General features: G+C 34.3%; 2 protein-coding genes across 2 annotated transcripts; both read right to left on the bottom strand.

The window, feature by feature from the left end:
* Positions 1–6,771: 6,771 nt before the first annotated feature.
* On the bottom strand, positions 6,772–11,741 carry LOC130893760 (uncharacterized). The gene is made up of 6 exons (XM_057800103.1): positions 11,566–11,741; positions 10,195–10,300; positions 9,926–10,141; positions 8,245–8,362; positions 7,951–8,154; positions 6,772–6,967 (listed from the first exon to the last, which is right to left on the bottom strand). Exons 1-6 carry the CDS (start codon positions 11,636–11,638, stop codon positions 6,794–6,796), a joined length of 891 nt encoding a protein of 296 aa, XP_057656086.1. The 5' UTR covers positions 11,639–11,741; the 3' UTR covers positions 6,772–6,793.
* A 1,374-nt stretch (positions 11,742–13,115) lies between these two features.
* LOC130894522 (uncharacterized) lies at positions 13,116–13,493 on the bottom strand. The gene has a single exon (XM_057801403.1). It carries the CDS (start codon positions 13,491–13,493, stop codon positions 13,116–13,118), a length of 378 nt encoding a protein of 125 aa, XP_057657386.1.
* Between the last annotated feature and the right edge of the window lie 391 nt (positions 13,494–13,884).

The following is a 13,884-nucleotide window of genomic DNA, read 5'->3' as shown; positions in this document are numbered from 1 at the left end:
AACTGAGGATATATTAAAATGAGTTTTCTGTCTCCAACAAGGATGTATGGCTGGGAAGCTGAAAAATTAGGTCTGTTAACTTTTTTTCATCAAGTTTATTGGGGCACCAAGTAGTGACAGCTACTACTTCGAGGTTTGTTGTTTATGGGAGTTAATGCCGCTGGATACAAATATTGAAGTACCGCCACTGGCTCTTAAGCAGTTGGTACGGATGTAATGATATCCTTTAAAGTTTCTCAAACTGCGATTATGATCAATTTTGAAGTTGGTTTCTTGGAGGATTCTAGTCGAAAATAAAATCCATCGCAGTTTCACTGTATCAAGGATAATGTTCTTGTTTAGAAATAAGGGAAAGAGTAAATACTGAGATAATGTCGAGGACTCAGTTTTTATCAGTAATACTGAAGTATTGGAAGTGGTAGGGTCAGTACAAGACAATTGTTTGATTTGGAAGAAGGATCTTGTGCTGGGGCATGAATCAGCAGTGTGTCCAACCTGTTTGCAGAGAAAGAATTCAAGTTTGTCGGAATAAATGAATATTCTGTGGAAATAAAATATTCTTTTGGTTGGAGATACAACCTGACTTATAGGGATTACATTGGAATTAACTAGGATGCTTTAGTTGGGTTTTAGAAGTTCGTCGACTATGATCTGCGACCGTGTGATGCAAAAATGACATTTTTTGGAGAGACGATGCTACTTATTGCTTTAATGTATTCAAATAGTACAATACTGGCGATAGAAGGCATTTTCACCTGCAGGAAACGCCTTGGAGTCGGTTTTTTGGGATAGGCATAGGATAATTTTCATTGATTATCTTCTATTCTATCAACGGCGAGTTATTGCAAAGTTTGAGCGAAGAAATCAATCAAAAACAGTCGCATTAGGCCAAGAAGAAAGTGTTGTTTTATCAAGACAATGCACCAGCTCACACATCCGTTATTGCAATGGCCAAAATTAATGAATTAAACTTTGAATTGCATTCTATTCACCAGATTTAGCCCCCGCAGATTATTTTCTGTTCCCAAACTTGAAAAAATGACTTGGAGGGCAAAAATTTTCCAACAATGAAGAAGTAATGTCGGCAGTTAATTATTTTGAGAAGCTTGACGATTCTTATTATAAAAATCGGACTTATTGAACATCGTTGGGTAAAGTATATAAAGCTGTAAGGAGATTACGTTGAAAAAGAAATTTTTGTGTTTTCTTTGTTGCTTTACGTACATCTGGGACCGCCTCGTTGATATGATTGACAGTAAGTCATTGATATCCGCTACAATTTTCACGAAGAACTGTCCATACTTAAAAGATGAAATTAATCTTGAAAGAAATTATTTTTGGTTACATTAAAAAATATGTTGTTGAATGAAAAAGGACAAACAAATATAGATTAGAACTATTTAAATCGAATTTTCAATAGAACTAATCTTAAATGAGACTTTAATGATTGCTCGGCATCACCTTAAATGACGCTGCTTCCAAATAAAATATTCATTCGGAACATAAAGCCAATTTGATCCTGGTGATTTTAAACTTAGGCAATTATGCATGATCACACTGTAATTCTACGACACATAACAATCGCGGCCTACTATATAGATTTCAGTAACAATAACAACTGACAGTCTCATGATGGATCGCTAGACAATATGGCGCGAAAGCTCTTCAGAACAATTCCAATAAGAACAGTGGTGTGGTTTAGTAGAAACTAGAATCTAATTATTGTACGAGGTCCGTTTTTTATCAACCTCCGATAGGTTATAAATAAAAGACAAGTTCATATAAAACAATAATTTTATTACCAAAAGATTGGTACAATTTTCGAAATAATCACCGAAGAGATTGAGACATCTGTGGACTAGTTTTTCAATATCCTCTTCAGATTACAGAACAGACCTTGAACCATCTGGAAATTCCGTAGACAAAGCAGTAATGGTGAATCTGCTGTTTCATCTTTACCACATTTAATTGCTCTATTTATACGAGGTGGTACCCAAAAATATCCGGAATTATTTTTTAAATAACAAAACAACCTTATCACCTTCAAGATACTCTCCATTACAAATATTTATTCATTTGTCCCAGCGGTGCTTCCATTATTCGAAACATTGTTTGAACTCATCTTTAGAGATGGCTGCAAGCTCCTGTCTCGTTCTTTTTTGATGTCTTCAATGTTTTCAAATCGCCGTCTCTTCAAACCCCTTTCAATACGTGGAAACAGGAAAAAGTCGCACGGAGCCAGGTTAGGCGAGTAACGTGCGTGGGACAGCGGAACTATGTTATTTTTAATCAAAACTGCTGAACCGAGCTCCAAGATATTCCACGAAGTATTCCAACATTTTCATCGATTCGGGAAGTTGATGGACGTCCAGAGCGAGGTTTGTCGCCATTTTTAAATCGAGTAAACCACTCATACAGTTGATTTTCCCCATAGCATTTCAACAGCGTTTTTACCGAGTAGAAAACAAAATTTCACAGCGCCACGTTGTTCACTTAAATTTTCATAAAAAAACGAAGCAGCAATGAAACAGCAGGTCAACGGCCCGCGCGGCACTGAACTGGCGACGAGTTGCGTTAGGCACGCTCTAACGGTATAAATCAGTACTACAAAAGCTCTATCCATGGCAATGCTATTCCGGTTACTTTTGGGTACCTCCTCGTATTTTTCATCATACTCAATTCGCTGTTAGTATCTTCTCTTGGTGCTCGAATTTCTTCACGCTCATACTTCTCACTTTATCTCTTCTTTCTATTCTCTTTTTGTCACATTTCTTATACTTCGTCTTATCTGTATTAATTTTTTGATCTTTTCTTTCATCAATTCTTCCAATATATATATCTCATTATATTTTTATTATTTGTTATTAAAACGCATTTGTCATTATTTCTGTTCATTTTAAGAAAAAAATTTTTCAATTGAGATTTAAAAAAAATATCCCCGACACTGGTTTATAAGCGCAATTTGACCGCCAAAGATGCCGGACTGGATGTAGCGGGGATATGTGTAGGGTTGAAATTTGTGATGTCAAATAATGATTTATGTTTCGCTTATAATTTCGTTTGGTACGTGGATACTTTTTGTTTGGCAATTTTAATATCTTATGGGATTAATTCACACTTTGATGTTGCACGGGGTATACTTTCCCACGATTAGAATAAGGAATTGAAAAAATTACTCTTATTACTAATTAGAACCAATTTTATGTTTTATTGTTATTGCAAGCATGAAAGTAAGTTGACTATGTGAATGATAAGGTTTGGTACATATGCTTAGGTTTACCTGTAACACACGAAACACAACAAAAGTATAGTCCTTCCAATATCAATTGCAGATTATAAAAACTGGTTCAAAACCCTTACCGACAATTTTATTTGATCTACCATATGCGTATAAAATTATTATTTTCATAAATACTTTGAAATATATTTATATCTTATGCAAAAAAGGCAATCGAATCATTCTAAATTGTGTTAAATGTTAATTTATAAAACGTACACAGACGTTTACTGGAAAACGAAATTTGAAAACAACTCAACAGAAATTTACTACATTGTGATTGCCACACCATGTTTCATCTAAACTTGTCGCCATCGAATTATCCTTGACTATTCGGTTATTGCCATCCGTTTATTTATTCAGTTTTCTGTAATTAAAACCACATGCTGAAAAAACTTGTCGAATTGTTTATAAACTGGTATAATTGTATTCTGAATGATCTGCTACCTTTTTTAGTTCTGTGAATGATCCACAGCAAACCCTTTCGTGGCTACTCGATAAATGGAAAATTTATTTACTCTAGTTGATTCATCAAGTCTTATTATGATTTCATTATCAGATTGCTGAATATTTTCCTTTTTCAAACATTCGAATATACACTGGCGATCAAAAAATTGAAGTCACTTCATAAATTGCGAATAATTTTATCGTCAATATTGATAAGGATTAGTAGACTTGACAGCTGTCATCAGCTGTCATTCGATATATTAGAGTTTGATGGAAAATGTGCCTTTGCGCCAATTGAACATTCACATTTCCCTTGCCTGTTTTTCCGTTTACTGTTGATTCTTTGTGTAAAACCTAACGATTGCAAAGTGTAGTGATTTAACAGGCCCATAATGCCTTTAGATCCGATTGTTGTGGCAAGAACTGTTGCGCTGTTACAAGATTGTGGTGTGCAAAGGGCGTACCAGCGTTTTCTGGAGACTGACCTGATCACTAGAAAACCAGAATCTGGGCGAAAATATGTTACCACTCAACGAGATGGACCGTTAGAAGAAGACGTCATGCTGCTGCATTGTCATGCAGAAGAATGGCTACAGGTCCTCCGTTGCAACGCCAGCATCGGACCAAAAGATTTTCATTTGCCAGAGATCACGTTCGTTAGAATGATGATGATTGGAGCTAGGTATTGTTCTCAGATGAGTCGCATTTTTACCTCACTAGATCAGATTGACATCGACGAGTGTGGAGAAGACCTGAGGAAAGATATGCTGAAGTTTGCATTGACGAGCGTCTTCCATTTGGCGGGGGGTCAATTATGGTTTGGGCGGGTATTACTGCCCAAGCTCGAACAGAGTTGGTCTTCATAGAAAATGGCTTTCTAACCTCTCACAGGTACGTTACGGAGGTGCTAGAAGACCATATTATGCCTTTCATGATGACTATAAAGGAAAGTGGCATTTTTATGCAAGATAATGCGAGACCACATACAGCTGCAATTGTCAGGGAGTATTTGGATGAGGTAGAAATTAAGCGATTTGACTGGCCAGCCCGCAGCCCAGAAATGAATCCCATAGAACATGTCTGGAATGAGTTCAGACGATTGATCCGCAGACACACACCAGCACCAAGAACTGTCCAGGAGCTGAAAAGATGGCTGTTGCAGGAATGGGATAACATCGACCAGAATGTGATCCGCAACTTAATTCAAAGTATGCCGCGCCGACTTCAAGCAGTCATCAATGCAAAAGGAGGGAATACACGTTATTAGTGTCAAGATTTTTTATTTTGTTCGTTCCATATCTTCCTTAACCACAAAATGTTAAATTTTGCCCAAAACGTTAATTTGTTGCTTTTTCAGAATAAATCATTAAATCTAAGAAAAAAATGTAATTTTCTTTAGTATAGAGCATCACATTCAACTTACAAAAGCACATGCAATGATATATAGTTTGCGAATACTATCTGAAAACGTAAAATTTCAAAGAACATGAAAATTTCAAGGTGATTTCAATTTTTTGCTCGCCAGTGTATTTGAACTGACTGAGTTTGTATGTCAAAATCTTCATTTTTAAATTCATACTGTCTTTATTCTCACTACACTACGCAATTCGCCCATGGTCCAAAAAACGCCATATTTCTATTTAATTAAAGAAATTTATGAATTAAATAAATCTCACCCGCCCACGCCACTGCTTATCGCAGACTGTTTGGTAGGAATATTTCGAAGAAATTGCTTACATACGCATTCCGCAGCTTTGGTCGATAGAAATGCATTTATGTTTACGATTCGATGTTTTTATTGGTAAACAGTGAAGATGATGAGTCCACGTGGACTGATGGTTTGTTAGATGATTATTTTTTATTCCTTAATTTGGTATGAGTGCCGTTCGTATTTATGTAATATTGATCGTTCATCGTATTTATTGTCTTCTGCAATTGATATTGCACCATGAGTGGCAAATTTGTGTCGATTTAAGAAAGGGTGAATATTCTTCTCGGTCAACGAAGTGTTTACACCTATTTTATACGTCTTTGGGGTAGTTGAGCCAAACAAAAGCATTAGTTTAAACAAACCTGCCATTGAAAAAAAATGGAGCCTGGAAAGAAAAATATGGTCCAGGATTCATAAGTAGTTCGTTATAAAATGATACTTCCACCCTTAAATGTGGAACTGGGCATTATGAGTTTGTTAAAACACTAGATAAAGACGGAAACTGCTTTTCTTACATTTGCCAAAATTTTTTCTATCTCACTTTACAAAAGATTAGAGCTGGCTCGCAAATTAGAAAAAGAAGAAGTTTCAATTTAGACCTTCTATTACTTAATTAGAGCAATACAAAATCTGAAACTTGTATTGAGTTTGTAGAAGAAGGAGTTAGTTCTTTAAAGGTATGAATATCTTCTTATAGCTTAGGAGAGCTACGTAAGGTAAATATAAATAAGTCTCTTCCGAATCTTATCTCATGTCCTACAAATCTTGGAGGAATTACTTATTAAGGACTCTTCAATACAAATAATCCCGAATCTTATTTCATGTAATGATAATCATGGATATATCTACGGATGGATGCAAGCAGGACATTCCATCACTCCATAGCATTCCGATAGGTTCTAATCGTATTATTATCCCCTAAGTTCTAAAGGGGATTCGGGAGCTCTTCTCTTTTCTAGCACGGTGGTTATATGTTTATATATTTGGTTTGTTCGTCGTAATGTTTATAAGTTTTCGCTGCATCCGGTAAACCCTTTCCAACACCTCCAAGAAAATATTTAAACCGAGTGGTCTTCCATCTTCCTGACGTAAAACTTGATATCTGCTTAGGAAGTGCGAAGTTAACGTGTCGGGGGGCTTTCTCTTTGGGTTGACTCGGAAATCTAGGATCTTTTTTTTGTATTTTTTGTGCTTTTCTATATTTATTTTGGTGTGTTATCTTTTTCCTAAAAATATTAGATTTATGTACTTGAACCCTCTCTGTAAAAACTAAAACAAATCCATTATTAATAAGTTTTTGGTATTAAAAACGTCCGGCTATTGACCTGTCATAAAATACAATTCAATAATCCTGTTTATTATACTTTTAAATTATTTTCTTTTATTATTACAGCGATAATATTAGAAATTTCTTCATATAGTTGTTTAAAAGCTTGATTAGTGGTTATTTCTTCTTTCATATATTCGTAATCTCCAATCATCCAGGCTAATGTCAAATTCTTAATATTAAGATTTTGTAGAAATGTAACCTCCTAGAAAAATATCAAAAATAAGTTTATTAATAAACTGTTTTCGACATATATTAAGATTTGATATTGAGCATAAAATAATAATTATTTTTATGTGACGGATGAAAATTTTGGAAAAAATGTATTTATTTTTTTACGTCAAATTAACTGTCGACATCACATTTTCATAGTTGGAAAATCTTTTATCACCGAGCTATTTTTTTAAGCCTGGAAACAGAAAATAATTCGAGGGGGCCAAATTTGGTGAAAAGGATACATGAGTTAGCAATTTAAACTTTAATTCGTTAATTTTGGCCGTTGCAATAACAGATTTGTGAGTTTGATGAAACAAAATTTTCTTCGTAACTGAATGCGGCCATTTTTGCTTGATTTTTTCGCTCAAACGTTGCAATAAGTTCAGATAATATTCACCGTTGATAGTTTTTCCTTTTTCAAGAGGGTCAATGAAAATTATAACACGCGCATCTCAAAAACCGACGCCATGATCTTGTCTGCAGATGGAACGGTCTTTGTCTTCTTTGAAATTGGTTCTCTCTTTTCAGTCCATTATTTTGAATGTTCTTTTGTTTTGAATGTGAAATGATGGACCTACGCTTCGTCCATGGTTATGAACCGGTGCAAAAATTAAGCTTTAACTTTGTGAAAAATTGATGGAAACATCTTGACGACGCTGGTTTTGTTCTATTTTGATCACCCATTTTGCGCACAGCTTTCTCGTGTCCAAATTTTCAGTTTATATGTAATGTACCACACTTTTTGAAATGCCCACTATTTTCTGCTAGCCCGCGCACTTACAGTCGACGATGTTCCAGTACAGTTTTGTAGATTTTCTTCAACATTTCTGGAGTCGTCACCTCATTTAGTTAACCACCGCGATGCTGGTCTCCGCAGGTCCTACGGCCTCGTTTAAACTCTGGATCAATCTCATCCAGAGTTGAATGAATGAAATGAAACATAATATGTACTGGGTGTTGGTGTTATTTTACCTCAAAACAATCACAAGCTATACCAGACTCCGCATCCGCATTTAGAAATAAATTTAATATGATTTCCAAGATGTTACTGAAAATACAATCTATGCAAGCTTTATAGTAGTTGTACCACATGCAAAATGTTATTTCTAGTAGTTTGAATAACTCAGTCAAAAATGAACTAACTTCTTCGTTTTTCCAAAATCCAGTTATAGATACCTGAAATAGAATTTAAGATACTTTGAATTGCACTGAAATCGATTCATTCCTGTTCAGATTTTGATGTTTTTTTTTATACTATTAACTTACTTTATTGGAATCTCGGAATGCAAATCCAACATCTAAATTGACCAAACTTGCATTGTGTAACGTCAGGTAATCATATAGTATTGTATTAACATTAAAATCGAATTTCTTGAAGCCCAAACTGTAAAAATAAAAAATCTTTACATAAGAATTTAAATAATTTGTTAATTTTTGAAATTTTTCGATTTTAAATATTTTTATAAGGACCGAAATTAGGGAAAAACGTTAAAAAGGTTATCGGTATATACGGGGTGTATTTATGAAGTAACAGGACACGAGACTAGCGCTGCTATAAAAACAGTATGCATGCACCTATTCTTTCGAATGCTATTGAGTTTGTAAATAAATCAGTGTAGCAGTTGCCAAAAAATGTTTGTCGTGTCTACTATTTTTCAGTGATTTAAGCGTTATGGCCGAAAAGATGTATAGTCCTCAGTTATCTATTATTTGTTATAAACCGAAAAATACTCTTTTATTTAGTGCTTCAGCTATAACAGAGAATAAAAAAATATTCTGAATAATATTTTTTAATTCATTCAAATTTTGTATATGAATGAAAGTAACAGGTGTCTGTCTGGGAAGGTATACTACTTTGTTTGTTTATAATTTTTGATTAAATTAATGAAAATGGATCTTATACTGATAAATGTTTTATTTAATGTCGGTAGTTATATATGGAATACTATATCAGATAAATATCCGACTGTGTTAGCCTCACAAATGCGAACCCTTTTGAGTACATTTTTCATTACATTCTCATACATTTCACGCGGTGTTTCATTAATTTCATCACGAATATTTCGTTTGAGCTGCTCCAGCGTTTCTGGTTTGTTTGCATAAACCTTGCTTTTCAGATATCCCCACAAAAATAAATCCGGAATAGGCAAATCAGGCGACCGTGGAGGCCAATCAACATTTCTTGAAATAAGTTGATGTTAAAGTAGTAATTTCATTGGAATCCTGGTTGTATGCGATATTGTACCGTCTTGTTGATACCATATGTTAATCAGGTCCAAAGCATGAAGTCGTGGGGATAAAAAGTTTTCAGTCGTATCAAGATATCGCTCCCCATTGGCAGAAGTTGGATCCAATGATTCATCCTGACCAAATTGCATACCAGGCTGTCACTTTTAATGGATGCAAAGATGACTGATGAATAATTTGAGGGTTTTCCATAGCTCAGAACCGACTATTCTTTTTCTTCACATATCAATTCAATTGAAAATGTGCCTCGACACTCATTAAAATTTTTTCATGTAAATCGGGGTTGTCGTGTAAGGACAAGCTGTAACAACCTATTGGCATGTGTACGGCGACGTAAATGGTCTTCTGAAAGAAGCTCTTGTGTCAACTGAATCTTAAATGCAAATCCTTGTGCAAAATTGTGGTTGTTCTTTGAAAACCTGAGCACGGTATCGAATTGAAGTTGATGGATTTTTTTGAACACTTTCTTGAGCAGCAGTAATGTTTTCAGCGGATCTTGCAGTACGTTCTCAACTGTCAACACTAATTTTTATCAAAATGGCGTCAAAACAAAGTAGTATACCTGTTATAATGTATACCTTAAATACGTCATCGATAGTTTTTGATTCATTTTCTTCAATAGATGATTTCCTTTGAAAACCTGAGCTTTCAAACTTTATCAAGACAAGGTTAGTAGAATTATAACATATTAATAACCTACTTCAGCGTACCAGCTCCGTATAACGGTATTAGATCTAATATTCCCATATCAAGATTATAATCAGTATTGATACCGATATTATCAAATATTCCTATGACTGTTATATTATTTTTATTGAAACCTTCTCTATCAGTCGTTAGTCCATCAACATTCGCTTTAGCGTCTAGAGTATCTAAACCATAGATATGAAGATTCGTTAAATTAATGTATCCAACTCTAGAAGGAAATAAATGAGCAAAAATTTATTTGAGAAAGATTATTTAACTTACATTACATCCTGAAAAGGATCTGGAATCGTGATAAGTACATTTGGAATAGTTATATTCGCTCCTTTTATTTTAGATATGATGTAGTTAAGAGCATAATTCAGTATCGCTGAAAAGAATATTTTTACAACATTTTACATATTTTGGTAAATCTTTCTATGGGATAAAATATTGTAGTGCAATTTTGAAACAGCGAATTAACGTTAACAATTGGAACTTGGAACTGCGACTAAAACGGATGCAGATACACAAATATTATTATATATATATAAAGAATAATTGGAATATATGGATGTGGATAAACATATCATCTGACTGATTTACTCACAGGACATGGGTGTTTCATTCATTTTTACTAATTTTAAATTACAGACTTACCAAATTGATATTACTGTGTTAAAGTAGAAGATACTTGATAGCACAATTTTCCCGTGATACTAATCATATTAGAACTCAGAAGTTTAATACCACCATAAAATAATGTTCATAGAGAGATTGCTAGCGAAAAAGTTTGAGAAACTTTATCTGGTATGGTGACAAAGATAACTCGAAAACAAAAAGATCTAGTAATGGGATAAAGAAGACTCCAAGCAGTATGATGAAATTATACCTTCTGGTGACTTCGTTATAATGTTTGTTGAAGTGAAAGAAGGAGAGTTAGTGGGTAAGAATTCCACATAAGCTGGCAATACCAACAACCAAGATATCTTTTGAAGATTTTTCACTCTACATAGAGAACAATATTATAATAAGTCTTTGTAAACTATTAATTATGTTGGTTCATACAGAAGGAAATAATATAAGAAAAAGTAAAAATAACATAAACGAAAATAATATAAACAAAAAACAATATAAACTAAGGACGTTCCTACAAAGAAATAACATAATAAAATTTATTTTTTACACATTATAATTATCGTATGATATTTGGTATTTTTTTTAGAAACTGCTCAGAATAAAAGGTAATATGTATAGTATTTTTGGAATCAGGAGGAAAAACCTCAAGTTTACCAAAAAAACAAACATACTTTGACCAATCTTGCAGTCACGATCATATTTAAAATACGTTTTTAGATGACACAAAGTTTCTTATTTTTTTATGTTATGTTATGTTGTGTTACGAGGGCTGTTACTTAAGTATTGAGTTATAGTAACACTCATGTGAATAAAAAAAGTTAATATTATCTGGATTAATTTACTTTTAAATGTATAGTAGCTTCACTGAAATAACTTTTCGTTTTCGAAACTATGGAAAACAGAGAATTGAAATTTGATTAGAAAACTGGTATCCAAAAATATTATTAAGTGATATAGAAAAGTTTTGCCACAAAATAATAATATAGATATCAAATAGAAACAAAATTTTTTACTTACTTGGAGATATACTTGAACAGTTTTCTATTAATAAAAAGGCAAAAACTGAAAAAAATATGATTTTAATACCCATATTTTTTATATGATCACGAATTGATTTTTTTTTAATATTTCACTCAGAATATTATCCAAGAATCTGTTATCATGTTATCTCAAGAGTGAAAGGTTGATATGATTTTTATATTATTGTCTAAAAATATTGAATCTTACGAAATTACTAAAATCTACTTTATCATATATTTCAAGTTGGATACAGTTGTTTGGATAAAATACGAGGGTGGTTCAAATATAAACAGGAATTTTTGAATAATTGCGTCCAAGTGGCTGCACTGGATGTTAGACTGATCTGTTACGGATCTTAAAGAACAGCCGGAACCGCGTAATCTCGCTTTTAGTCTATTTATAACTACCAGCGAGTGAGATGTAGCAATATATGAATCGTGTTAAGCTTTCCGAAATGACCGAGATGAAATAGCATACTAGCCACACGCTCAGCGTCCTAGAGCAATTGCTACTGGTACTGGCTGTAGAAAAACTCATATTGGAAAACCGACTATGTACAGTGGCTGAAGAATTGTGCATCAGAGTAGCGAATAATTCATGAACGAGCTAGAAAGTTCGACACGTCTCCTACAGCTGTATGAAGGGAAAGGAGAAAATTTATTACACCAAATATTCACCGCAGATGACTATTGAATACATCACTATATCCTGGAGTGGAGAAAAAAAAAGGTGTTGTATACCGTGTTGTGTGACACTGAACAACGAACCTCATAAAAAACACTGTAAAACCTGTCTACATATCAAAGCGAAGCGGTATTTTAATCCGTACTGGGCTCTAGCTGTAAGAAAATGCCAGATCGCATACAACTTGGATTACGATGAAAATGTTGAATGAATTGGGTTGGAAAACACTGGATCATCCTCCTTATAGTGCAGATTTGTCCCCATGCTACTAGTATTTATTTGGTCTTTTGAATATGGCATCCCAAACCTTCCGAAAAGTGGTAAAAATGTGTAGAGTGTGACGGAGGCTATCTAGAAAAACTGAACTGTCTTCAACACACTAATAACTCAGTTCCTTGTCTTGAACTGAACCAATTTATCTTTTGGATAAATGTTAACGTCTCTTGAACTTCTACTGCACTTTTTCTAGGTTTTATATAAAATTTTATGTTACTGTTTTCATCAAGATCAATAATTTCGATAAATACTACAAACGGTGTTTGAAGTAGCAAATTGACAAGCCGAAAGGTGTCCAAATTTTTAAATGCTTGTCTCAATACATGAACTCTTACTATTATTGAGAATATTTACGAAAAAATACAGTTTTTCTAGGCAATTCCCCTCACTAGTTACACATCTGCGCACAAACACCCCCAACTTGTCGACTGTGTTGAATTTTTGACTTCTTTTGATGGTCTAAACATGTAGAAGTCGCAGGAGGATAAGTCAAAACTGTAAGAGGGATGTTCTACTATTTCTCACCACAGTTCTGATGTTATATCGAAGACGATGACCTTTTTACACTGCCGTGTGATTTGTGGTTATTAATCTTGAGCTTCTGTGTCATGGGCCACGTCTGTCTCTCGAGTAGGTCTTGCAAATACTGCTCGAGGTGGGATTATGTTAGACACCTCTGAAGAGCATTTACCGTAGTGGTGTCGGTAAAACAGAGTCAAGTCAGCGATCTTTGTTCTAAACTCTAAGCTCTCTAAATTTCTGCTTAACTCTGAATCGCCTAAAAGTCGAACTGCTCTCTTTTGTATTGAGTCGAACATCTTCAGGGTATGCAGGGTGCGAGCAATATTCTGAAGATAGACGAATCTGGGTTTTGTAGAGAATAGAAACTCTTGTAGGATATATAACTTTTTAGTCTTGAAGAGTCCTCCAAGTTTTTGCGAAGCTGCTTTGGCTAAATCGTCCATGTGATTATACCATGACGTATTGCTTTTAACGCGCCAACAGGCGAATTTTCGCTGATGGTGATATCTTGTATCCAAATGATGACGACCTGAAGTCACAGTTTTCTTTGTAAGAATAGCATCCTGGGTATTTGGAGCATTAAATTTAATCAAATTGCTCCCATCCCATTCCAGAATGTTTTCAAGATCGGTATTGATAATGGTGATCTCTTGTTACCTACGGATTTGGGTGTTAGCTGAGTTTATTGGGGCGGTTGATTTGAACGACGAAACCTCGGCGAAGCTATAGATCGGGTTTGTAGTTATGTCGAGAAACTTCGCGCTCTTAAGCTCATCGGAAAGTTAACGTCAACACTCCCTGCTCGTCCCAGAATAGAATACACATCATCTTATC

This window comes from Diorhabda carinulata, chromosome 5, assembly GCF_026250575.1.
Source record: "Diorhabda carinulata isolate Delta chromosome 5, icDioCari1.1, whole genome shotgun sequence".
NCBI classification, from domain to species: Eukaryota; Metazoa; Arthropoda; class Insecta; order Coleoptera; family Chrysomelidae; genus Diorhabda; species Diorhabda carinulata.
This window is presented reverse-complemented; position numbering and strand designations above follow the sequence as displayed.